This window comes from Rattus norvegicus, chromosome 2, assembly GCF_036323735.1.
Source record: "Rattus norvegicus strain BN/NHsdMcwi chromosome 2, GRCr8, whole genome shotgun sequence".
Classification (NCBI taxonomy): Eukaryota; Metazoa; Chordata; class Mammalia; order Rodentia; family Muridae; genus Rattus; species Rattus norvegicus.
Window position 1 is genome coordinate 237,435,763 of NC_086020.1, and position 27,111 is coordinate 237,462,873.

The 27,111-nt window shown below is 46.5% G+C and overlaps 1 protein-coding gene and 1 long non-coding RNA gene across 4 annotated transcripts in view; one reads left to right on the forward strand and one right to left on the reverse strand.

Moving 5' to 3' along the window:
• The window catches only part of Ddah1 (dimethylarginine dimethylaminohydrolase 1), a 132,813-nt gene extending 107,951 nt beyond the window's left edge, over positions 1-24,862 (forward strand). For 2 of the 3 annotated variants that reach the window (XM_017591068.3, XM_063282450.1), the window contains 2 exons: positions 19,838-19,981; positions 22,043-24,862. In XM_017591068.3, the coding sequence (XP_017446557.1) occupies positions 19,838-19,981; positions 22,043-22,159 (261 nt within the window). In that variant the 3' untranslated portion in view covers positions 22,160-24,862. The remainder of the gene's footprint in view (positions 1-19,837; positions 19,982-22,042) is intronic. The other variant, NM_022297.3, reaches the window with a different exon arrangement.
• On the reverse strand, positions 5,021-13,105 carry LOC120100964 (uncharacterized). Its single transcript, XR_005501391.2, has 2 exons — positions 7,824-13,105; positions 5,021-5,546 (listed from the first exon to the last, which is right to left on the reverse strand). It is a non-coding gene; the product is annotated as an uncharacterized LOC120100964 (long non-coding RNA).
• Positions 24,863-27,111: the final 2,249 nt, after the last annotated feature.

The window sequence follows — 27,111 nt, forward strand, 5'->3', positions numbered from 1 at the left end:
TGTGCCAACGAGCCTGGGGTGACCGAAATCAAATGCTTTGGCGAGATAAGGCAATAAATAATTTGAAGCTGTGAGGCCAGAGCAGCCAAGGCAAGAAGGAGAGGAGGAGGAGGGGGAGGAAGAGGAGGAGGAAGAAGATCACAAAGAAGAAGAAGAAGGAGGAGGAGGAGGAGGAGGAAGAAGTAGAAGAGGAAGAGGAGGCACATGTTTCTCTTCTGGGCTTTCAAGAAAATGTCAGGGTCGGGGGAGAAGAGATGTTTAGAGTATTGTTCAGCATGTCCATTATGAACTGGGACATCAGAGGTACTGTGCTGATCCCACTGGATACTGGGGGGAGGGAATATCCAGGCATCTCTCAGCAGGGGTCAGGCTCATGCCCTCACACAGGGCTTTGCAATCCAAGTTTCACAAAAACAAAAAGACTTACCCCCAAATAGCAGTTCCTAGTAAGAGAGATGACTTACGAATCATCTGGAGGCCTTTCTGAGAACAACATTGCTTTGGCCAGTCTCAGCAAATTCTGGGGATTTAGGTCCAGGAGAGATCCCAGCAGCCTCCACGGGAGACCAAGTTAAGGACTTTTAGTTCAAGGATATGGGCAGCTCCCCAGGCACCTATCTTAAACCCCAAATGGCAGAGTTCTTTGTTGACTCTCTTGACCGAGGAAGCCAGTCCCTCGTGGCTTTCATGGGAAAATAGAGAGAGCATCAAACAGAAGCCGCGGGCGTCTAGAAACCCTCAACTTAATTGCTGCCTAAAGTCCGAAATGACCTGATCTGAGCCATAAAACCTGACTGGGAAGGCATTTAGATTCCAACTCTCCATCCATCCAGCATGCTGAGATTCCTTCTTAAAATACTCCGTATAACCAAAACTCACGAATGTGACCATTTTCTGAAAACAGCAAGCTAGCCTGTGACTTATATTTCTGTATTTCCATGCTCCTTCCTCTGCACCCCACACACACATGCGCACACACACTCACAACACACACGCACGCACACACATACACATACTCACACACACACGTGCACACACACACTGACCCACATACACACACTCACACACATACACTCACACATGTACACACACTCTCACACACATACACACATACTCATACACTCACACACTCACACATGCACACTCATGCACACTCACATACACATACACATTCTCTCACACACACGTGCACACACACACTGACCCACATACACTCACACACTCACACATGCACACTCATGCACACTCACACATACTCACACAGCACATTCATGCACACACACATACACACACATACACATTCTCTTACACACACACGTGCACACACACACTGACCCACATACACATACTCACACACATACACTCACACACACATGCACACACATGCACACTCATGCACACTCACACATACTCACACAGCACATTCATGCACACACACACACACACACACACACACACACACACTACCTAACAACAGGGCGTTGAGTTTGATGTGTGAAGGTTTTGTGGGGAAAGACATTTCATGACACTGATGGAAAAGGGGAATTTTTGAGATGATCCTATGTTGATTCTACTAAGACAGCGTGATTGCCCACAGATTCAAGCCAGCTATGAGGGCAAAGCAGAGAACCCAGAGTCTAAATTCACGGATTGTCATCCTGGCTGTGCCCCCAGCTCTCCCCATGTGACCCCATGTCCTGTACTCAGTCTATTCTTGGAAGAAAGAAAAAACGTTGAATCAGCCTCGCTAGGAAATTAGAGCATCATTCTTTCCTGCCGGGAACTCCATGATGTCCAGGCAAGGTAACAGCCATGTATTAAATGTGAGGATGTGCAGCCAAGCTGAATTACAGGTGAGGGAGGGCGGACAGCTAAGGAAGAAAAATAGCATCCGACAACCACTGAGGATTATTCCAAAGAAGGCCCAGCCTCACCTAATGTGGCCACAGGAATTGGGTTTGTTCCTTACCTACTGTAGAACAACCAATTTCAGCTTACCCCCACCAGCTTACAAATAAACGAGACTCGGACTATGGTTATTTTATTTGACTTTGACAATTACTGGGCGGTCACTCCTAATCTACTTCTAATTGTAGGCCTGGCTACTTCCCCAGTGGTGTACCCCAGATACATGCTGTTTCTTATGGTCGTGCACTCTCCCCATGGGGTGTGTGTGTGTGTGTGTGTGTGTGTGTGTCTCTCTCTCTCTCCCCCCTTCCACCCCCTCCCCCCTGCTTCTCCATCCCTCACCAGGTCACTCAAAACTCAACTACCTCTAATCCCACCAGTAATTGGCTGTAGCCAATTTTATTTAACCAGTAGTTTTAAATGAAGAGACAGGGTTTGCACAGCAAAAGCTTGTGACCATGAGAATTCACTTGTAGGCCTAGACCCTCTGGTGTAGAATCTAGTGTTACAGCACATAGCAATCGACCAGACCTCAACACCTACAATCAATGGAGAATTGCAAAGTACTTGTGTGTGTGTGTGTGTGTGTGTGTGTGTGTGTGTGTGTGTGCGAGAGCGCGCGTGCGTGCACGAGTGTGCATGCGTGCGTGCACCTCTGTCTGTCTATCCATCCTGTGTCTGTGTCCTTTTGCTCTTTTGAAGCAGGATCTCAGTCTTTAGCTGAGACTGGCCAGCCTTCTCCCTCAGCCTTCTGAATTCTGTGTGCACCAGCAGCCCACAGTGTTTTTTAGGAGAAGGGTAAAATCAGAGCATGGACTTTCAGAAAGATATCATACAATAATGATTCAACAGAAATATTGATTAACCGTCATAAATCTAGTTAGATGCCGTCTTTCAGTAATGAATGAGAAGGGAGACAGTGTGAGGATGAACAGGGCCGTGAAGGAGGAGAGGCCAGGGGGAGGGGTGGCTGAGGGACTCTGAAAGGGAGAGTGGCTCTGAGCTAACTGATCTGAGGGAACCTCCAGAATGGGATGGCCTTGGGGCGATCTGGAAGACTTCAGACCTTCTCAGTCCTCTATGGCCTCCAAAGGAGCAAACCATCAGAAATCACTGGGCAAAACATGTTGCTGCATTTCACTGACCTAGATTCATGTTTTGGGAACCGAGTGGTACTCAGACATGTCCAGAGGACAGCTGCTCTGGAGGACAGCCAGTGTCTAAGCCTGTAAGACATTGGCAGGGCTGGCTTCTACTTCAGTTTCCATTGGCAGCAACTGGGGTCAGCGTTGGTCCGATCGAGGAGTCTCTGTCTTCACTGTTTTCTGTCCTTTTTCAGCTTGTATTTACCCAGACAGCCCATCCCCCTCCAAAAAATCACTCTACACATCTACTCTACCAGCCTCCAATGTGTTTTCTTGGCCTAATTGATTTGGCAAGAGATTAAAAGTAATCAAAAGTACTGTGCCTGCATCGTGAGCTACACTAGTGCATCACAGAGCGGCCCCTGTCTCTCTCTCTCTCTCTCTCTCTCTCTCTCTCTCTCTCTCCCCTGTCTCTCTCTCTCTCTCTCTCTCTCTCTCTCTCTCTCTCTCTCTCTCTCACACACACACACACACACACACACACACGTTCACTGATCCTCTGGCCACACTTCTGCTGCCAAAGGGATTAGGAAATGTGTCAGTTGAGTTGGAAGGAGGAAGGTTGAGTTTTGGGTTACTGATCCTCTGAGGAAGTCACATGTGTTAAATGCCTTTAGTGTTGATGGGTGCCCTGTTTCTTGGCTGAACATCAGTAAGGCATGTGGTAAAATGCAGACACTAAGTCGGAGGGGGTGTTTAGACTGTGAGCTCTTCTCCAGTTCCTGCGGAGGACGTCCTCCCACTGCAACCACGCTCCTGCGAAACACTCCACCACTCTCAGTCATCACTTCGTTCTCTCATTTCCATCTTTCTGTCCATGTCAGTCTGTCAATCTTTAGGAATATTTCTAAACCTTGTTTCTGTGTTATGGACCCTGGGTGGTTGAACTGTGTTGGGTTTCTATATTTCTTACAGCACTGGCTCAAGATATTAAAGATAGCTTTGAGCTATGGTGGTGGTGCATGCCTTTAATCCCAGCGCTCAGGAGGCAGAGGTAGGGGCATCTATGTGAGTTCAAGGCCAGCCTGGTCTACAGACTGAGTTCCGGGACAGCCAAGGCTACATAGAGAAACCCTGTTTCAAAAAAGGGAGGAGGGGTGGAGATCGTTCCTCGTAGTCATTTCCCCTTTATCTTTCATGCAGTAGGACTAGCTTCAAAGCTGTGACCACATACATACCCTGAGGTGACTCACAGATACAGAGATCAAAATAAAATAAATCAGAATTAAATGGAGGTGCTGAAGGAATTACAATTTCCTTGTGTTTTCCAGTCATTCGGTGTCACCCACACCCTGTCAAGAGGAAGAGCTCACTGTAGGTCACCTATTAAGAATGTTAATGTCCAGAGGAACAGTAATAATACTATGCCATGAACACACAGATTACTGAGAACACACATTTAAATTGCACGCCACGCCACGTTCTGGAGTTTACCGTGAGAAATCCTAATTTGGCAAGAATGAGGTGGCACTCTGAAGCAGGCTGGTCCGTAAACCTCACTCTCTAGATCATTGGGCTGTGTCTAGGGTTCACCAAATGCTAGTTCCTGCTTGAGCATTTGCAGGCAAGAGGAGAAGAGCATTTCTACAGGAAACTGCTACACCTTTGAGCGGAAAGTGCCACCGAAAGTCATGGAGGATATCCCAGTTAATCGAGAGCAATGGTTTTCAGCCTTCCTAACGCTGTGACCCTTTAATACAGTTCCTCGTGTCACAGAGACCCCCAGCCATAAAATTATTTCATTGCTACTCCATAACTGTAATTTTGCCATTGTTAGGAATTACAATGTAAATATCTGATGTGCGACTCCTGGAGGGGTCTCGACCCCCAGGTTGAGAACAGATGCTCTGGAGCAATGCTACCTCTGGACATTTCCAGAAGGAACCCTAGCCGTGTCACAGCCGTTTACCGCTCAAACTGGCAGAGGGGCCTGGGAGAACAGAGCCAGTAAATGAGGCAGACTAAAGCCTCTTGCCATAGCCGACTTTATTCAGAGCATCAACTCTGAGGGTTGAGTCACATGAGAAAAGCGTACAAACACAAGGGTAAGCTGCACAGGGCACATAAACAAATAACGGTATCCAGTTCTAATGAGTAACCAGAAGTAAACTCACAAAAGCATAATCCAAGAACAGCTCCGAGTTCTTGAAGAAACTGAAGTCCCAAGACTCCTGTCTTGTCATCTTGGAGTTTTCTCCCAAGCGCTCAGAAATTCCCTCAGAGCATGCCATTTTTGGACCTTGTTCTCTTTCCCAGATTAAATAAGCAGAAATGCTTGTGAAGTGCTGTCTTTTCTCTCAAATGCCCCACTCTTTGATTATTTTTGTTGTTTTTAAATGGGAAATGTTGGTTTCCAACTTCTCAGGGTCGATCGCATCTGCATGTTAGCATATGTGACCCTGCTTCGAGTTCTTACTCCACTTGTCTTTCTTAGGCCTGGAGGCAGACCCTTGCCTTAAAGAAAGTCTGCCTTCCTCTCTGGAGTCCTACAGACTGAAAACAGACAGATCCCGAGTTACCAGCGGGAGTAGTGTAGGGAGGAAGGAAACCCAAATAGCTCCTTGAATAGGAGGTTGGTCCCATCTCTGGAATTTGTCAGGGAGGACTTGAGGAGGGCTTGTGGAAGGCACCAGAGCTGACTGAAGCCAGAGAGTCCCTGACCAGGGTATAGCACAAGTGTCAGCTGGAGGCCCTTGTCACTGATGCTTTAGCTCTGAATGAGTGTCTTCCAGGGAGCTGCAGCCGGAGACTTGGGTAAGGAATGTAGGAGTTGGCACAATACATGATCTTAAAGATCTATTTAACAAATATAAATTGAATGCCTACCATATGTCAGGCGTTACCACAGAGCCTCACGTGAAAAGCCTCCCTGGATCTTTCAGTAGAGGCAAAGACCAAAATATTTGTAGTGCAAGGCTGCAGGTGAAGCTCAGTGGTAAAATGGGCTTTTAATAGGTGAGGCCCTGGGTCCAGTGCCCAACACACACATTTATACACTCATGCACACTTACTAACACACATGCACGCACTCATACATCTGCACAATCAACTCATAGCCATATACAAGCACACGGGGACAGTGAGAATTTAAAAATGTCGCTCATTGAAGCATCTCGTTATAACTAATCTTCTCCAGGTTCCATTCCTCCCTTCCATCTCATTAAATAAACCTTCAGTTTAAAATAATTTCATTGTCAGAATAAAATCTGGGTTCCTCAGCACTGCAGAAAGTTTCAAAAGGTATATAGGGGCTGAGGTTCTAGCACAGACACAGAGCATTTGTCTTAGCATGATTAAGGCCTTGGGTTCAATTCCAGGTATAGACAAAAAGAAAAAGAAACAATGACATTTTCGCCTTCCAAGTAATCATAATAATAAAAAGCCCTGTGGTTGGAGCCCAGGCATCTGTGTTTTTCAAAGCTCACCAGATGATTCTGTTGTTCCACCAGGTCTAGAAAACAGTTGAGCCTAGGACATGCCTCAAATCACCAAACAGAGCAGTTAAGCCACACCTCCCGGGCCACTTAAATTCTTTTCACAAAACCAAAACAGCGAAACCTTCATTACAGCCTGGGCTCTGAGACTGACTTCTCGGTTTGGAACCTTCCAGTGCGCTCTTCACCCAGATTCTTCACCCTGAGCCTCTGGGAAGCAGGCCTGATACGTTTCAAATCCTGCCTGTGTCTCCAGTGTTTTATTCTTGTTTTTTTCTATACAATGAAATCACTTTCCCAGGTGTTCCAGATATCTCTTCCTCATTCTCTAATATGGCTGAAGGCCAGGTTCAGAAACCGAGTATATTCCTCTCATTTCAGATCTGTAGAGGACCTAGATAGCTCTCGACCTGGCTGGGAGTGGAGGAAGTGGGAGAAGTGGGGGAAGGGACTCTAAAGCTTCTTTCCTCGTTAGTCTGTTAACTTAGTGGGGATCTGGGTTTCTAATGAGGATGTGATAGCAGCTGTTTTCCCAAATAACAATCAATTCCCTAGCAGGAATCTTAATCAATTTGAGGATGAAATAAAAAAGTAAATGGTGGCATGGGTAGAAGATCAGTGGGAGGGCTGGTTGTCATGCCACCATGAAGACCTGAGTTTTCCATAGCCAGTACCCAGGTAAAACTGGATGTGGTCGTGCATGCCTATAGCCCAGCATTGGAAGGAGTGGAGGGCAACCTACGACCATACTGGGCAACCATCCAGCCTGACAGACAAGCTCCGGGTTGAGTGAAAGACCTTGTCTCAAGAGTTAAATAGAATTAGGTAGCTCCCTAGGCTTGAGAGGAATTAGCTAGTTTATGTCTCGAAGCAATCGCAGAAAGCAAGTGTACATTTTGTCTTCCTATCTCACGGTTGACGAAAGGGAAGCACAGAGAGGTGAAGCCATTTACCCCAGGCCACACAGCCCATAAGTGGCAAACTAAGAGTAAAAAGCTATTTTATGTCATGCCCACTTGTCACATTGAAAAGATTTAAAAAAAAAAAGTCCAAGGGCATCAATTAAAGTTTTAAGCATTTTTCCTTCCTCTAAATAATAACAAATACAGATATTTCTCGAATAAATACTTTACGGTCTTAATAGCAAAAAAAAAAAAAAAAGAGTTAAATAGAGAACAAAAGGAGAACAGTCCCAACATCCACCTCTGGCTTCCACCATGAGTATACACTCACACACACACACACACACACACACACACACACACACACACACACACACAGGCTTGCGTGTGTACACAAATCGAAAATAATTTAAGAAAGTAAATGGTGTCCTTACTTGAAGTTTGCTTTCTTTCTCTCGCCTTGTTTTCTTTCTGTTTCTGAAAAGCATCTTCTTTCTCCTAAATCACGAATGAGTTTGAAGCTCCGTGACTCTCAGACAAAGGCAACTTTGGCAACAGGTGGAGAGATGCTCCACTGCCATAGTGGGCGTAGTGGGGGGGGGGCACCAGAGGCTATGATTGTCCTGTAGTGGACCAAGGTTGGGTGAACAAACCCTGTAGTCATAATATAATAAAGTAAAATTTTAAATATACATATTATATATGTATATATGTATGTATACATAGTGTGTGTGTGTATATATATATATAATATTTTTAAAGAGACTAGAAAGGAAGGGTGGCTCAGCCATTAAAAATGCTTCTCTCATAGCGGACCTGAATTCAGTTCCCATGTCAGGTAGCTCATAAACACCTGTAACTCCAGCTCCAGAGGACCTGACACCTCCTGTCCTCTGTAGGTACCTTCTTGCACATGCACAGACACACATACACATAAATAAAAATAAAAATAGGGGTTGGGGATTTAGCTCAGTGGTAGAGCGCTTGCCTAGGAAGTGCAAGGTCCTGGGTTCGGTCCCCAGCTCCAAAAAAAAAAGAACCAAAAAAAAAAAAAACAATAAAAATAAACACTTGCTCTTGGGGACTGGGCTGTCAGCCCATACTTGTCACCCCAGGACTGAGAAAACTGAGTCAAGGAGGATTTAGAATTTGAAGCTAGCTTGGACTATGGGTTTTATTTTTTTCAAAAAAAAATATAAAATATGTCAAATATCAATTAATATATATCAAATATATTATATGTCAAATACATTATATATATATATCAACTTTGTCTCCAAAAAAATCTACTAATGAAAAAATATTCTAGAATAGTTTTGTGATTTAAAAAGCATAATTTAAAAGAACTATTTGAAATTATATACTCATACATCACCCCATTTTACACAAATGACTATCAAAATACATTAAGTCTACAAAGCATCAAGTAGAAATACAAGGGAAAGATGATATAGGAAAGGTAGGAGCCAAGTTAAAGAAGGCATTCTGTGGGTCTTCATTTTTTTCTTTTTCTTTTTTTGGTATAGAATAGAGTTTATTCAGGGCATGGGGAGGGGAGTTGAGAAGGTGGTAGAGGCAGAGAAAAGCAGGGAGAGAGAGAAAATGGAGAAGTAGGGAGTAGAGGCTGGCCATGAGCACGGGGAGGGGGATGGGAATGGGGAGAGAGCGGGGCAAAAAGGCAAGAGCGAAAGCCTCTTTCTTCATTTTCAGTGATAGAACAAAGAGTTATAGGCATCCAGTCACCGGGTGCAAAGGAAGAAACATTTCATCTTGTGTATTTGAAAGCTCTAAAGAGTCTTGACTCCCATTTCATAAGTCCAGTTTATCATCTGCCTTCCAGGAATGTATTTCCTCATCCCATCGGTGCATTTCCTAAACTGAATGTTAGTCCCCAGAAACAGTCTGTCCGTAGGAAGCAAAATTTCTGTAAGCCAGATTTCAAAACCAAAGTTATTATGGTGTCGATAAAAAGCTGAGACCAACTTCTAGTGGGCTTTCAGGCTACTATACTATTACTGCATACTGTACAGCAGGTCACTTACACTAACATCCAGAAACAAAATCTCATAAAACTACAAGGTCTCATGAAGAGGGCATTGGCTTGCTGGTGAGAGCTCTTACTAGCCTCTTAGAGCTGACTGTAAAACTTGGGAACTTTTACAAGTTGGCTGTTAAACATAACTGCAGTTAACTATTAATTCTGTAGCTGGGTGTAGTGGCATACACCTGGAATCCCAGCGTGTGAAAGGCAGAGAGAAGAGGATTTTTAAGCTGGAGTTTAAAGTTGAAAGCTAGGACTGTCTCAAAAAAAAAAAAAAATTAAGGTTTTCAGAGATGGCTCAGCCAGGGGTTAAGAGCACTAGTTGCTCCTTGGGGAGGACCCAGGTTCAATTCCCAGCACCTTCGTGGCAACTCACAACTACCCCTAACTCCAGCCCAGGGTGTCTGATGCCCTTTTCTGGCCTTCACGGACACCAGGCACATACATGGCACACAAGCATATAGGCAGACAGGATACCCACACATTGTTTAAGAATTAAATTTTTATACTTAGAATTAAACAAATGATAAACCAAGGCAGTAAATAATTCAAAACGTCTAACTTCCTGGTTGCATTACTGTATTTTTTTTCCTTTTCTTTTTTTCAGAGCTGGGGACCGAACTCAGGGCCTTGCGCTTGCTAGGCAAGCGCTCTACCACTGAGCTAAATCCCCAACCCCGCATTACTGTATCTTGCCATTGGCTGTTCTTGAGGTTATCGGTGCGTGATAACCTCTGTGATGCCCCGGGGTAGCTCATAAGTGATGGGGGAGAAGGGGAAGGTATCCATAGGAATCAGCAAGTGTTAGGAGTCGGGATTTGACTTGTTTTCTAGACCGCCTAGGCCAGGATTTCCGAGCCTTTCTACCCATGACTTCATCTGACAGGTTTTTACGTAGCCCTGCTCACAAAGGTATAAGAAATAGGTACCCAGATCAAACATTTGCTGATAGAAAATCTCTGAAAAAAAATATTAAAAGTTCTTTGGGGATATATGCATTTTACCAGTCATGAAAGGTCGAAGTAGTTTTGCACTCTGACAAGCTGAGAGTGCCCATTTGTCTAGCCCAGAGCAACCTAAAGCTAAAATAATTCAATACTTAACGTTCTGCAGAATGGTAAGAAGCCATTGTTTTCTGTAACGAAGCCTTTTGTTCCTGTAAGAGCAGAAAGCATTGCACACAGAGTAAAGACCGCAGTTTGTAGCCCGCGGTTGTTGCAGCCCTTGACTGAGGTGTTCCATGCGGCCTTCATGGGCAGTGTGTGCTGTGACAGCATGTGTGGTGTAGAGCTCACGTTTCTGCTTTCGAATTCAAGGCTACAACGAGGTCAGGTAATACAACATGGGCAGGCATTGCCAGAAACACCTCGGACGCATCACGCCTTTGATTTTGAATTAATTTTTAGCTGCAACACTTTTGGGAACCTTTCGTTATTGCTAAATAGTAAGTGACTCTCCCGCCTTCATTTACCCCACGTGCTGTCAAACCTTCAATCTCAGAACCTTCGGTCTAAATGTAAATGATGGGGAAATCTGACCACTTCGAGTTAAATGTAAAAGTGTGTGAGTGCAGGGGTTCTGTAAATGACTGCAACACCAGGGCCTGTGCAAGGCCGGCCTCAGCCCCAATTTCAAAGGGAGAAAGGAGAACTTAAAATATGTGTGTTATGTGTTTAGCCATAACGTGGATCGAGCAATGATGAACTGCCTTCCAGGGTTCAAACGATTGCTCAGTTCATCGGGGAGCGCACTCCCACCTCGCCAAACAAAATCCCAATAAATGTTCTCTTTGTTTCATTGGTGTTAGACATTAGCATAAGCAGGACTGCCAACCAGCAGCTACACAGACACCATGCTAATCTGTCACTTCCTCAGACAAGGAAGTGACAGATGAGCTCTGCAAACTCAACAAAAGGATTTATGGGAATCAAGCACAAAATTAAATTTCCGGAGGAGAGCACTGGAAGCTTTACTGTTGCTTATAGACCGTGCTGTTCATCCTTAGAGCAAACATGGGTACAATACTTCTGAAGACACAGGGGCTAAGCAAGTGTTTGAATCTTTTCCTAGCCACCGGGGTCAAAATTAGTTACACCAAGTTACATAACTGGGAATCACACTGATGATTTTCTTTACCATGATCCAGGAAAACAAAAATAATTAGAATGCTTTCTGTGAGCACAAACTCATTCCTATCCTCCAAACAAGCCTTCTACAGCCGGCCAGGCAGGCTAAACCCTGCCAATAGTGGGACACAGTGGCCAAATTAATCCAGGACATCATTGTAAATAGGGTCTGGCTCTTAGCCATTTCTGACCTTGGCACCTGCTCCTCTCTGCTCTAGAAATCATAACGCCCTTCACTCGACCCCTCTCCCCTTCCAATGGCTCTTCTCTCTCTTTTACTTAAAAACAAAATAGTTTCAAGAATAACCAAACCATGGAAGGCCAGAGCCAAGCTCAGGTGGCCTCAAAGACCAGACCCTGTATGGAATGCATTTGCACACAAACCTTCTACAGATACACGAATGACAAGAAAATTCTGTAGAAAAATGTGTCCCATCACAGGCTGCCAGTGAATGCCAGTGAGTCTAGTCTTTTGGGTGGTAAGATGGTGGTTGTCATGTCAGGATGAAAGTAGGCATGGGAAGTCGGACACACCCAGGTTTGAAGCCTGGATTACCTGTCTAAATGAGTGATCCTGGACATATCACTGAATTTCTCCGCAGTTGTCCTCCTTTCATTTAAAGAGAGAGATGACGTCACTGCATATACAGGGTCGAGATGACGTCACCGCATACACGGGGTTGCCGTGAGAAAGGAATTGAGGAGAGGAAGAGAATAATCACACCCATAAGTATGAGTTGAATGTTTTCCATTTTCTCCGACCAAGAAAGATTCATAAAGATCAGCTGCCTCCAAAGCCCCGAGAGATTAAACCTTTGATGGTGGGATTTAGGTTACTGGGACAGTTAATCTTGTCAACCTGGGAGGATTTAGAATCACCATGGAAACGTATGTCTGGATGAATCTTTGAGAGTGCTTCCAGAAAGGTTTAACAGAGCAGGCAGGAAGACCCACCCTGAATGTGGGAGGCACTGTCTGATAGGATCAGATCTCAGACTGTGTGCAAAGGAGACCGGGACTGAGCACCAGCACTCACCTCCTCAGGCTGCCTGCCTTTGGAGTAGACCAGGACTGAGCACCAGCACTCACCTCCTCAGGCTGCCTGCCTTTGGAGTAGACCAGGACTGAGCACCAGCACTCACCTCCTCAGGCTGCCTGCCTTTGGAGTAGACCAAGACTGAGCACCAGCACTCACCTCCTCAGGCTGCCTGCCTTTGGGGTAGACCAGGACTGAGCACCAGCACTCACCTCCTCAGGCTGCCTGCCTTTGGAGTAGACCAGGACTGAGCACCAGCACTCACCTCCTCAGGCTGCCTGCCTTTGGAGTAGACCAGGACTGAGCACCAGCACTCACCTCCTCAGGCTGCCTGCCTTTGGAGTAGACCAGGACTGAGCACCAGCACTCACCTCCTCAGGCTGCCTGCCTTTGGAGTAGACCAGGACTGAGCACCAGCACTCACCTCCTCAGGCTGCCTGCCTTTGGAGTAGACCAGGACTGAGCACCAGCACTCACCTCCTCAGGCTGCCTGCCTTTGGAGTAGACCAGGACTGAGCACCAGCACTCACCTCCTCAGGCTGCCTGCCTTTGGAGTAGACCAGGACTGAGCACCAGCACTTACCTCCTCAGGCTGCCTGCTTTTGGAGTAGACCAGGACTGAGCACCAGCACTTACCTCCTCAGGCTGCCTGCCTTTGGAGTAGACCAGGACTGAGCACCAGCACTTACCTCCTCAGGCTGCCTGGCTTTGGGGTAGGCCGGGACTGAGCACTCACCTCCCCTTGCTGCCCAGCTTTGGGGTAGACCAGGACTGAGCACCAGTACTCACCTCCCCTTGCTGCCTTGCTTTGGGGTAGACCAGGACTGAGCACCAGCACTCACCTCCCCTTGCTGCCTGGCTTTGGGGTAGACCAGGACTGAGCACCAGCACTCACCTCCCCTTGCTGCCCGGCTTTGGGGTAGACCAGGACTGAGCACCAGTACTCACCTCCCCTTGCTGCCCAGCTTTGGGGTAGACCAGAACTGAGCACCAGCACTCACCTCCCCTTGCTGCCTGGCTTTGGGGTAGACTGGGACTGAGCACCAGCACTCACCTTGGTTACAGCTAACCAGAGCTGTACCTTGCCTCCTGTGCCTCAGTTGAATGATCCCTTAAGCTGTGAGCCAAAATCCAACCCCTCCTTACTGTAAGTTGCTTTGTCTGCACCCATGAGCGCAGAGAGGTGTCCACGTTGGTCCAAGAAGCTTCATGTCACATCGGGCCACAGCTAGAGCAGAACTGTTAGAGGTTCTAGCAATGATTATAAGTGGAGCAGTGATTGTGAGGGCTCAGCCCTAAGTGAGACGCTCGTACCACGGCCCCCACCAAGGCTCGGGAACAGTGAAGAGGGAGCAGAGCGACCCTAAGGAAGATGGAGGCCAGTGCTGTGGAATGCTGCCTTCTGGACACGAGTTGCGGCTGCCCATGCGAGATCAAGCCAGCCAGCGTGCCAGCGCAGAGGAGAGAGCTCCTGAAGCCCACCACGGGCTGAGGAGCTGTTGGCCCTTGATGGCTGCTGCAGAGCGGAGAATCAGTTTCCTTTGGGAGTGCGGCCATTGGGAGGTAGCCCGTGATCCAGTGGACGGCCCCCACTCGAGCCCATATGGGTAGCACCAGTTGGATTTGGTGGGTTCTATTTTTTAAAAAACGAAGAAGAGGCGGAGGAAATAAAAGAGGAGTGCGTTGAGGCAAGGGTGGAAGAGGGATGTGGAGATGGGTGTAACCAAAATACACTGTATACTAATATGACATCCTCAAAGAATAAATAAAGCATTGTTTTTTTTTATTTAATCTGTGGGGCTGGAGAGGTGGCTCAGTGGTTAAGAGCACTGACTGCTCTTCCAGAGGTCCTGAGTTCAAATCCCAGCAACCACATGGTGGCTCACAACCATCTGTAATGGTATCGGATGCCCTCTTCTGGTGTGTCTGAAGATAGCTACAGTGTACTCATATACATAAAATAAATAAATAAATCTAAAAAAATAATAATACACATCTGAAGCCCAGCACTTGGGAGGCAGAGGCAAACCGATGTCAGACTTTGAGGCCAGGCTGGGCTACAGAGTGCGTTCCAGGACTTCCAGGACTACACAGAGAAACCCTAACTCAGAAACTTATAAAATAAAATAAAAACACACATCCAAGCCAAGCATGGCGTCACACACGTTTATTCCCAGCACTTGGGTAACAGATGCAGACAGGTCACCCTGAGTAGAGCAACCAGAGCCACGAGAGGAGAGCCTGTCTCAAAACCAAACAAACAAACCAACCAACATGCCACACAGCTGCAGACAAGAGACACAGCTTCGTGGTAGAGCGCTTGCTCTGGTCTTTAGCCCTCAGTACAGTCATTTACTTACTTGGAGACATGGCTCTCGGGATGTGTTCATTCTAAGCTCATCTGTGAGAGCCCATGAAATGTGAGAACATGCTAGCGATTTATGATGTTATCCAGTTGAGTAGGCTGCACCCTGAAAGGCTCGCCAGGACTTGGAACCTGCTATATGTTGCTTTCAGTAAACCCCAGATGTGTGATGAATCAATGAAGAGTTATTTCGGGTAGCTGGTAGCAATCAGAAGTGAGTGTGCGTTGTGCCCTGTATCTCTCGGTGGACTCTATAATTAGTTGCTTTTAATATTGATTTTATTGTAATGTGCTAAGATGGGTACATACATATATATCACGGGGGGATTGAATTTGAGCAAGCCAAAAATGTGCTTGGACTCTTTCCTAACCTTCTTTAAATGCCTTCTTTATCTCTTCGCCTCCGTATTTGACCAATTAAGCCCTAAGTCGCTCTGTCCAACCACATAGCCCAGGATCTTTTTTTTTTTTTTTAATGCAACTGCTGTAATACAAAGAGGGCATGAGTAAGAAGCAGAAGAATGGGGCTGCCTTCCAATCCTTTCAATGAGAAAATTCCCAGAAATGTGGGAAACTGCCGGAAATGCCTGGCCATGCATATTGTGTCGGGCTGAAAGCCAGCAGGTTCCCACTGATTCCCACTGCTTTGTGGCAACTCCACTCTGGGGAGCCAGGCCAGCCCCTCCAAGACAGCAGCTCTTGAGAGAGACCCAAGGATGCTGCTGTGGCCAGAGCGATGCCCAAAGCCCCTTTCTCTCTAAGACTGTGTGCCTTCTGGGTTAAGAAGGTGCCTGTGGTAAGAGGGGCAGACTCTACCCTTCCCATGCTTGGCATCACATGAATTATACATTGTCACCACCTGGAGGCAGCACTTAGAGTGTCCTTGAGTCTGTTTATCACCTTATGTGATCTTCGGGCACCCTGTGAAACCTGTTGTGTTGGTCTAGACATCAATAGCTTTCTGCCCCAACTATCACCATTCTAACTTGGTTACTCTGGGTAGAATAATAATTCCACTGACAAAAGTCAGAAGCAACACTTGGAATGCAGCGTGCCCATGCTAATCTTCCCCCAAGTGCTGGGTAGCCGGACACTTAGGTGGAATTTTCCCCGGGACCGCTAGGGATCCAGAGGAATCTGCTCCAGGAGGAATTTGGTGACGTGCACACAGAGAGTTTAGGTGCTTTCTGCTTCCGTTCTGGTGCTGGGCACTATGACAAGCAGGAAGTTCAGTCCGTACTGCTATACACTTTACCAAGAACCCTGGAACAAAGCCACTTCCTCCATCCTTCTTAAGAAAAAGAGAATGCTGGACCACAAGTCAGCCCCGCCGTTGCATTCTCGGGATGCTTGGGATGTGCTCATCAAGGCTCTGAGCATAAGCAGAGGTAGAGAAAGCCTATTGGTTAGCTCTCCCTCTGCTTGTTCTCTGGGAGCCTGGCCCTTTGAAGTGCTGCCCTGCCGGGGTGCCCAGTGTAAGTTCATCCTTTTGGTAACACACACCACACACACACACACATACACACACACACACACACACACACCACTCACACACATACACACACAACACACACACACACACCACTCACACACATACACACACAACACACACACACCACTCACACACACACCACTCACACACACACACATACACACACAAATACACACATACACACAAACGAATGCACACACAAATACACACACACCACACACACACACACCACACACACACACACCACTCACACACATACACACACACAGACATACACACACACCACACACACACATACACACACAGACATACACACACAAATACACACATACACACAAACGAATGCACACACAAATACACACACATACACACACACACTCACACACACAAACGAATGCACACACAAATACAAACACATACACACTCACATACACACACCACAAATGAATGCACACACAAATACACACATACACACACCACAAATGAATGCACACACAAATACACACATATACACACACAAACGAATGCACACACAAATGCACACACAAATACACACACATACACACTCAAATGTGAGCACACACACATGCACACACAAATACACACACACACACACACACACAGAGGCACACACACGCAGGCACACATCATGAAGGGCTGTGATCCCTGCACCTCTTTCTCTGCCCTGAACAGCAAATTTACTGCAGTGTGTGTGTGTCTGTGTGTCTGTGTGTCTGTGTGTCTGTGTCTGTGTCTGTGTCTGTGTCTGTGTCTGTGTGTCTGTGTGTCTCCTGCACAGCTGTAAGTGAATGGCAAACCATCTCACCAGTCAATACCAGCACACAGGCAATGAAAATGAACACTCAGAGAGGAAAGGGGACCCTGGTCCTCAGCTAACAGGGCAGAAATATTGCATGACCAGAATCAGCCCCTTTGTCTTTTCTATGAAAAAGAAGGGTTGCTTGGTTATTATTAACAGCTACTGTTTTGGAATCCTTTAGGAAAGGGGGGAGGGGAGTGGGAGAGGGAGAGGGAGAGAGAGAGAAAGAAAGAGAAACAGACCACTCCTGATATTTGGAGCATTTGATTTTCTGAGGTGAACAGCTCCACATGTGGTCAGTTCATTATTAAAAGTCATTTCTTACAGCACGGTTTATAATTTGCCACAAAATGATACCAAGGAGGCCTGGGTAAATTAATTGGAAGGGTTCTCTAAGGTAGTGCTGGTAATCTGTTAAGGCATTTGTTTTAAGAGAAAGTCTCAGTAGTAGAACTTATCAGTAAATTGCCTCATATATCTTCAGCATTAAATTATTCTCCCATTAAGAAAATTATAATTCTTTTCTTCCCAGTAATGAAAGAAAAAATGAAACTACGTTCAAACTATTCTAGCTTGGCTGCCAGCCCTTATGTCTGTAATTTCTGGAATGCCCCCCTCAGAAGCTCTAATGAATAAACTCAGGAAAGGGTGATTAAGAAGAGAGTGAGGAAAAGCAGAGATTAGAATTTCAAAGAAATGCCATCATCAACTGAAGAAAACTCAAGGGCCAAAGCAGGAGAGGACAAATCCCTGGAGGAAGTTGATAGGGGAGAGGAAGGAAGTCTGGTCTCTTACTGGCACTTTCTTAACACCACTACCTTGGAGATTTAGTGTGTCCCCTCTCTGGTAAACAGGGAGTGAGCATGGCTAACAACAATCCTTCTGCCCCACCCCCACCCCATCGTCACCCTTGGGCACATGTAAGTGAGCATAGATAGATACGTGGTCGATCTGCCCACCTGGCTCAAGTGGAGAGGAGATTCTAGTGAGACCTCAGCTTTGTGGGCTGGCCGCACTTCTTCTCTTTCTCTCTGAATAGAGAACATACCGTGTCATCCATTTACCCAGACCTAAGCTGCAAACTCAACTGGCTGTTCTCTGGTATTCAACAATGGCGGAAGGACCCCGCCTCGATGCATTTTGCCAAAACCTGCTCATGCTTCCCCCTAGTGCTTGGGGAATTAAGTCAGTGAGCATAATGGGTTTCCGGGGCTGGGGGGGGGGGGTTATGTGTCAAAGCTTGAGTGGGGAGCAGCGGACATTACAGACTATGTTTTGAGGATCTCTTTGCCAGCTCCAGTCACTGGGCCTCTCTCTAGTAATCCTTGGTGCGGTCTCAGCTGTGAAGGTTAAGGGAAGAGTAAAGTGGGCGACTAAGAGCGGTCTCTTTAGTAGGGTAGAGTTGATTTACATCTCAGCATGGATCCAAGACCTCAACGTAAGGCCTGCAACTTCACAACTACCAGAAGAAAACATGGAGACACTTCAGGCAGGTGTGAAAGTAGAAGGCAGGCTAGTTGGTAAGAGAAAGGGAGGCCGGGAGTGGAAAGAACAGGAGAAGGTAGCTGGGGAGAGGTAAATAACCTTCAAAACATCATGCTCATGTGTAGGGAAGCCATAATGAAGTCCACTGTTGGATATTACTATGTGCCAACAGCACACTGAAATGGAAAACTTGAGGTTGGTTAGGTGTCAAATGTGCATCCTGACACCCCATTCTATTCGCCCTGTAGTGCCACTGCCTACTTTGAACTGTGATCTCTTGGCAATTTGGGCCTTGACTTTAATGCACACAGAAGGCCAGAGTGTGTGTTCATGGGCACCTCTTACTGACCATTCTGATGGCTGTAATAATCTGTCCTTCCTAAGACCGGGACAGCCATGTTTTCTCAGCCGAGAATATCATCAAACCTCCAGCCAGATTTCCACACCCGACTGTTTTATGCATTGCTGGCATGTCTTAGGAGCATAAGCTAGAATACTGATAAGGTTTGTTTGTTTGTTTATTTATTTATTTAGTCATTTATTTATTTATTTATTTACTTCATGTATGTGAGTGCACCGTCACTGTCTTCAGACACACCAGAAGAGGGCATCAGATCCCATTACAGATGGTTGTGAGCCACTACGTGGTTGCTGGCAATTGAACTCAGGACCTCTGGAAGAACAGTCAGTGTTCTTAACCACTGAGCCATCTCTCCAGCCCACAGATAATTTTTAAACCTTAAAAACAGAGACAGACGGGGCTGGGGATTTAGCTCAGTGGTAGAGCGCTTACCTAGGAAGCGCAAGGCCCTGGGTTCGGTCCCCAGCTCCGAAAAAAAGAACCAAAAAAAAAAAAAAAAAAAAAAAACAGAGACAGACACAAGCTTTAAGAGATCAAAAACACTTACAAGATCACTGCTAGACCATGTTTTCTTCTCTGGCTCTCAGTGACTTAGAGGTGACATCGGGAGCCTGAGCTGCAGAGCGGTCTAAGGTAGCCTTTACAGGTTGTGTCTCGCCCTCCTGCCTTCCCCCTGTGAGTGTGGGAGGCTCCACTTCAACCTGCTTCATTTGTTTTCGTAGATCATGCAACAGATGAGTGACCACCGTTATGACAAGCTCACTGTACCGGACGACATGGCCGCCAACTGTATATATTTAAATATCCCCAGCAAAGGGCATGTCTTGCTGCACCGAACCCCAGAAGAGTACCCAGAAAGCGCAAAGGTAAAAAATACCACCTGGGCCGCAGCTAAAAGGTCCTCTCTGGGGACCTTCTCATGACGGAATGGCAGAAAGGGGCCTCCTTATACTGTACAAACCCAAACACTGACAGCAGAAAGGACCGTTGATAGCCAGATGTATCGGCTTTTTCTCTCTCGTGCCGTTGGCCAGTCACACACACACAGTGGCTGGGGTGGTGCTGCCTGCTAGTTGGGGTTTCTCACATAAGAACCCCAAGGGCTGGGGGGGGGGTAGCTAACTTGGAATGCTGGCTTACCAAACTCGAAGCCCTGAGTGGAGTGGAGTCCTCAGCACTGAGCACCAGCAGGGTGTCATCCCCTCCTGCCCTCTTGAGAGGCCTAGGATTAGGGGTCCAAGCCTGACCTCAGCTATATGGTGAGTTCTTGAGGTAAATCTGGGCTACACAAGACTCTGTCTCCAAAAACTAAAAAAGTAAAAAGGAAAGAACTCCCCAAATCTGTGCTCCAGCTCTTAGTATGCATCCTTCATGAGCTACCACGGGTACATCTGGGAGGGAGGGAGGGACAGGGGAGGGAGGGAGGGAGGGAGGGACGGGGGAGCACATGCCAGTGCATGTGAAAGTGGAAGCCAGAGGACAATGCTCCTCAGGTACCACCCACTTTTGTTTTTTGTTTTGTTTTTTTGGGGTCTTTGTTTTGTTTTGTTTTACTTTTTGAGACAGGGTCTCTCTCAGGCCTAGAATTTACCAGCTTTGCTAGGCTGAGTCACCAGCAACCCCAGGGATCCCTCCACAGGTTTCCACTACTCCAGAGATTACCCCAGGTTTTTTCTACCTAAGCTCTCTGCAAAGAGCTCAGGTCCCTCTGCCCACAGGCAGTCACTTTCCTACTCCTATCTTATTCCCTAATAGTGGCCGCTCTGTTAGTACCTGAAAAGGGAGTTGAGGGAACGCAGAGGTAATTCTATTCTCTTACCTTAGTAGAAGTGTTAACCTGAGGAAAATGTCAGACTCCCAACCCTAGACAAAGACTGGAGTAGCTCCCGATGGACGGTGGATCATACACTTTCCTGTGCCAGGGTTGTTAACAATGCAGGTTCCTGGGCCCCCCAGCCTAGACTACACTATGAACAAGCTGCAAGTCCACAGACCCCACTTTGAGGACCTCATGCCTCTTCAGCGTCATTGGTCACCTAGCAACGGAATATCATTAACTGCCTCTCAGTTCAGCCCTGTGTCCATCAACAGTAGAATCACATCAGTAACACCCTTGTTTGCCAAGGGTCTTTCTGGGCCAGGCGTTGTGCAGAGCACTTCCTAAGCTTGTCTTTAGTCCCTGGAACAGCCCTAGAGTAGTAGTGGCCCAGCCTTCCAGAGGAGTGAATTAGCCTGGAAGGACTGCCATGTCACTGAAATGGCAGTAGTAAGTTGATGGCCCTGGATTTGGAGCCCAGCTGGCTCCTGCACCCTAACCAGTGTCCTGAGTTTTAAGGAATGCAGTGTTTCTGAAAGAATGAGGCCGGGTTGTTTTTAAACAGCGTTTTCAAGTAACTTTGTTTTTTAAAGTGTGTTTTTGATCACTGGGGGGGGGGGGGTGGAATCTATGGACAGTTAATTGGATGTTTTGACACATACTTTCCATTACGGTTGAAAGATGCTATAAAATTCACACCTATAATTTAAACACGGTGTGGCCAGCAGCACACACTCAACTTACATTCTGTCTCATTTTCCTGGTAGAGTCAGCCAGGAAAGGAACACGAAAGTGTAGTTAGGAGTGCATCAAAGTGAAGGGAGGGGCGGGGATGTTCAGACGGAGCACTGGATTCAGGAATGACCATGGCGGACACGTCCAGCAGCGGTCACGTTGGTGATCCTTCATCTGGAAGTTAAAGCATAGAACAAGAGGTCAACCGTTGGTGGTCAGCTCTGGGGTGGGTCTGTGGGCGTGTGTGCCTTGGGCCTAAATGACTGAAAAGCATGGATAGGTGAACTGAATTAATTCTCTGTCCCTGAGGGCGATGGCATATGCCAGGATGTAACGCACTTTCTCCTCTTCCTTCTCGACTCCCACTACCTCATAGGTTTATGAGAAGCTCAAGGACCATCTACTGATCCCTGTGAGCAATTCTGAGATGGAAAAGGTGGACGGCTTGCTCACCTGCTGCTCCGTTTTTATTAACAAGAAGACAGACTCTTGAGCGGAAGAGTCCCTCCCGAGCGGCCGGCGAGTGGCCTAGGCCAGGCTGATGATGGCTCTGTACCCATTCCTCCTGTTTCCTTTGACAATCTACTGTGCCACTAACTCTTGTTTACAAAGAATTCCAATCTTAATCGCCTCATTTCCCCACACCCCCCTCTTCCTCACGGGGCCCCCTAACCTGTGCACACATTTGCTCAATGAACTAAGCAACCTAGGAAATACAGAACTAACGAATCATTGGAATGTGATTGATAGCGTGGAGGCACTCACTCCAGCCTCTGTGTCCTTAGTGTGGGAATAGTTTAGATGCAGGGCATCCTGAAGGACTGACCTCCTGGGCAGACAGATAAACAAGCAAGGGACTTTCTTTGCTTCATGAGTTGCGTTTGGTTCCTGTGAGAGTCCTGAGAACGTGGATTTTTTCCCATTCCCCTCTCTTCTCACCTCTAAAACACTTTCTTCCAGGTCTTCCTTTGGCCTTCCTCACTTCTTTCGTAATCACCTTGAACCTGGATTTATCCAAGGTCTCGAACTCTGGATACCCTCCTAACGTCCACCCTGTCTACGTGCAGTCCTCTCCTCCTCACAGCCACAACTTCTGCCACCACCAGCAAATCAGAGTGGCTGGTTGGAGACGAGGGACCTCACAGAGGCACATCCTGACAGGGTTTCCCATTAGCACACCTAGGAAGGTAAATTCAGGTGGTTGATACAGGATGTTAGATACAGAAGCCTAGAAACACCCCCATGGGTACATCTCAGAGAGACTGAGTCACTGCCATGATTTTGCCTCATGACTGGTCCTATAGGAGCGTGGAGGAAAGTCTTTCTCCACCCCACCACCTCCCCCTTTTTCAGCTTCCTTCTGACTCAACCTTGTATCTACCCCCTTAGAATCACCATGATTTTGAAAAGTCATTTCCTTCAAAAAAAGGCAGAACATCTAATGATTGTTGACGGTCTGGTAAGAGCTAGAGGGAACTGCCTCCACCCAAGGCCTAGGAGCACAATCAGGAAATGGTTCCTAAAGTCAACTTCAAACAATGTGTGAGTCTCCTTTGAAATATCCATGACTGTTTACTGTGGAATTCAACCGAAACTTCAAATTACACAACTTTCAGCAGACGCAGGTCTCTCACAGGGAACAATACCACAGCAAAGGAATTCCTTTCTTGAAAGCTGAAACAGGCCAAGGACATGGTACCTTACAAGGCACGGTGACCCAGCCAGGCATCTCATCAAACTTCTGGTCACTTCTACCTTGGCTGTATAGCCTGCAGTCTGTCATTCGATATTTAAAGTTGGGGAGACAAAGGCTATGTCAGCTCTAGCTCTCCTTACCTCTCTTTGTGATCAGTGTTTCTTCTAGTGAAGGCAAGAGAGACTGGGCCTCATCTCGTCCCCCTCAGTGGCCGGAAGTGAGAAAATCAAGACTTCCTTTACCGCCCTTCTCTTAGTTGGCAACCTCTCTGAAGAGGTCTCCATCTCTCCCTTGCTGTCTAACTCTAGACTCATATCGCATGCCAATATCTAACTGTACACCCTGTGAATGAACCATATCCTGGTCACTGTCACATTTCACAGCGTATCACAGGTGAACAGTTATGCCTTCTCCAGGGCAAGGGAATATGAGACAGTTGCCTAAATTCATAAAGAAAAATTGTTCTCAGCCATTATGGTTGCCTTGAGGGGTTAAAGTTGACCCCACCTACACTAGCAAAAAAAAAAAATTCTTAATTGTGGGAAGTGACCATCTCAAAATCAACCACAGGAAAAACAGCCCACTCTACACATACCAGCATATAATTGTCACTGACGCCTCTTCTATCATCCCGGTTCCAGAACTGTCCTCAATGATATTTAGTCAATTACAAGGGATTAGGTTTCTTTCATGGTGACAGTTTCTTCTACCAAAGGTGGCTTTCCATTCCCCTTTCCTTTTGCATCCCTCTTTCCTTGTTTGTCCTGAGAAATTGACGAGAGTCCCTGCCTCCTCCCCATCTTATTCTGCTCTTGGACTCCCTGTGTGATACAGTGATGTGAAAACTCAAAATACATGCAGCACGGCTCCTGTGAGGTCCTCATCAGCGTGATGAAAGGGAAAGATGTCTTTACCCAAGTTCCCTTTGTGTCTCACGGAGACGGGAAGACTAACAAGAAGGCTTCTTAACATCGTAAAGACATGAGTTCCGTTGAACTAAGTATATAGGTTGGGTTAGAATGAACGGGTCCATGTGGGTTGGTCTAGTGAAGAGATGAGCTAGATGCAATGTGTCATTTAGCGTTATGTCTTTAACCGGTGGGCTGCTGTAAGAATCGGTGGCAGTTCTCTCTCTGCCGTGTGTTAATTGCTCTGGAACGCTACTAGGACCCGAATACTAAGGCCACATCTCTACGTCTCTAAGAAGGGGAAATAAGATAGGCTTTAGTCTCACAGTGTGGCCTAGGTGGGGTTGCATGTTACTCCCTAACACGCTACAGAATTCAGACATAGTTTCTGTGTGGTGGTAGGTCTGTGCTTTTTTTATCGTCTTGCCTGCCATCTTCCAGCCAGTGTATGGTTTATCCAGTCTGTGTGCCAAAGCCAGCCATGTCTCCCACGACCCGTTAGTCCAGAGGAGTTCTGCCCCAACACTAGTTTCCAGCTGCCCACTCCTAATGTACACCAATCAAGACAGAATAAAATTTGAGTTGTTCGGTGCCCAGTGGTGTCTGTGTCCTTTCTTCTTTTTCCATGTTTCCCAGTTGGCAGGTCATGGCATTCCATTCAGGGCTAAGTGAGTGGTTTTTCTTTCTTTGTTCCTGATGGGAGGTGGTAGGGGAGACGAAGGGGGAGAAGGGGAAGAGGACAGAGGGGTGTGTGTGTGTGTGTGTGTGTGAGAGAGAGAGAGAGAGAGAGAGAGAGAGAGAGAGAGAATATACAGCAATAAAGTTGCGTTGCAATGAGTTTTGTTTCCATTTGTTTTCCAGGAAGAGTTTTGAAGGAGACCTGAAGGTTATTCTTTATGAGGTTTTTGTAACCCAGTAACTTCGTAATCTGAAAGAGCCGTGTTTTATTAAAAAGACAATAACTATTCACTGTAAAAATAAAATACAAGCAATACAAAAATACTACCTAAAGCGTAAAGATGGGGGTGGGTATCAAAATAGCTCGGCAGCTAAAGGCCCTTACCACAGAGGCCTCACCACCAGAATTCAAACCTTAGACTCCCACAAGTTGTCTGTGCACACACCCGATCTTGTACCTCTTATACATACAATGCTAATAATAAATAAAATTTATTTAAATGTTTAATTAAAGAAAAACTACACAAAATTTCATCACCCATAGTTAGCTACTCTTAACATTTCAAAAGATACCACACATTTATGAATAGATATTCCTGTAAATTTTGAATAATTTCATATTGTCATAATAGTCTAGAGTCTTTCTTTGTTCAACAATGAATTAGAGGTATCTTTCCCCCTCAATAAAGACATATATATCCTCAGCTGTAATAGCCCCTAATCTTCCACAATACGCTTACAGAATGGCCCTTTTTAAATTCCACCGTGATATCACCCACATGTGCTATGTTCCCACTGCTGTCAGGGTTCCTCCAATTGTCAAAATGTGCCACTTAAAAAGAAGCTTCCACACAGCCCCACAGTTCGTTCAGCCCTGTCATTATAACAGGATGTTACATGGCAGTGCTCCCCAGATGCACAGAGTAGTCCTCAAGCTCCTCGGGGAGGTAGTTGATCTCCTCAAACCTTCTCAGTTGGTGTAGTTAATGAATTCCCTACCATAGGTTGTCACTGACGTTGCCAATAGGGCTAATACTTGCTCGGTGCCGAGTGGCACTCTGAAAAACCTGCTCTTGGCCCAACAGAAAACGAAACCTTCCCCACTCCGAGTGCCAGAGTCTGGAGCTCCTCCCCCAAGAAAAAGGGGATTCCTGTCTCTGAGAACCTTGAAGGGCGAGGGTTCCCTGACTGATCTTGCCTAACGCTTTCCGAGTGAACAGATACCTTCTCGTGACCAGCTACAGCATCTAGAAATGGGAGCGAGATTGAAGAACACTAGGTAACAGTAGTTGTAGACACACACTCAACAGGCGCCCAACCTTGCCAGGCCCTGAGCCCAGCCCCTGTCTTCTGAGAAGTGGCTGTTTGGGAAGGGCGGGGAAGTAAGACCTCGAGTAGACAAATATTTGGACCGAACAACACACAACACAGACCCATTAAAGAACAAGAGGTGGTTGGTGTCTGGACTGGGTGTTTCTAGGTCTCATTTGGACAAGCGATGGTGTGCACACAAGTAGCAAAACAGCAAAGGGTTTTATTCAAAAGCAAAACAAAAGTCCAGGCCAGACTCATTGCCAGAAAACAGTGGGATGTCTGAGTGGCAAAGGGTACCGGGTCACTGTCTGGGACCGTCTTCATGGATCCAAGAGGGAGAGGACTTGGTGGCTAAGGAGCAAGGTGTGATGACTTCAAGTTTGGCCTGACAGGTTTGGGTTACATGAAGATTTGTTCGCTGTGCATGTCTTTTCCCATGACACATCTGATTTTAATCATACGCGTTACTTACTAATCGTGTATAGGTATAAAATGGTAGGTATTGGTGTTCTCCAAAAATTCACTCGGAGGAAAGTCTTCCTTACTGAGTATACACCCAATACCACATCAGTCTGGATGTGCCCACTTCTCAGAATACATTTCAGGACCATCACAGAAGAGGAATTACCAAGAGCGTGCTCAGGGGACCAACCTATTGCATTGCTTACAGTAAGGTTTACACGCCGTTCACAGTTCAGGGCAAGTAGGGGCCCCAGGTTGCTAAGTGCTTTGTAAAGAAGCAGCAGTGGGTGTGTGTGACATAGGCCAAGTGAGGCCCTGGACTGATAAGCTACACTTGCTTTCCTTGCCTCTGTGCTTCCCAGGCTGAGGAGACCCAGAAGGAGCTGA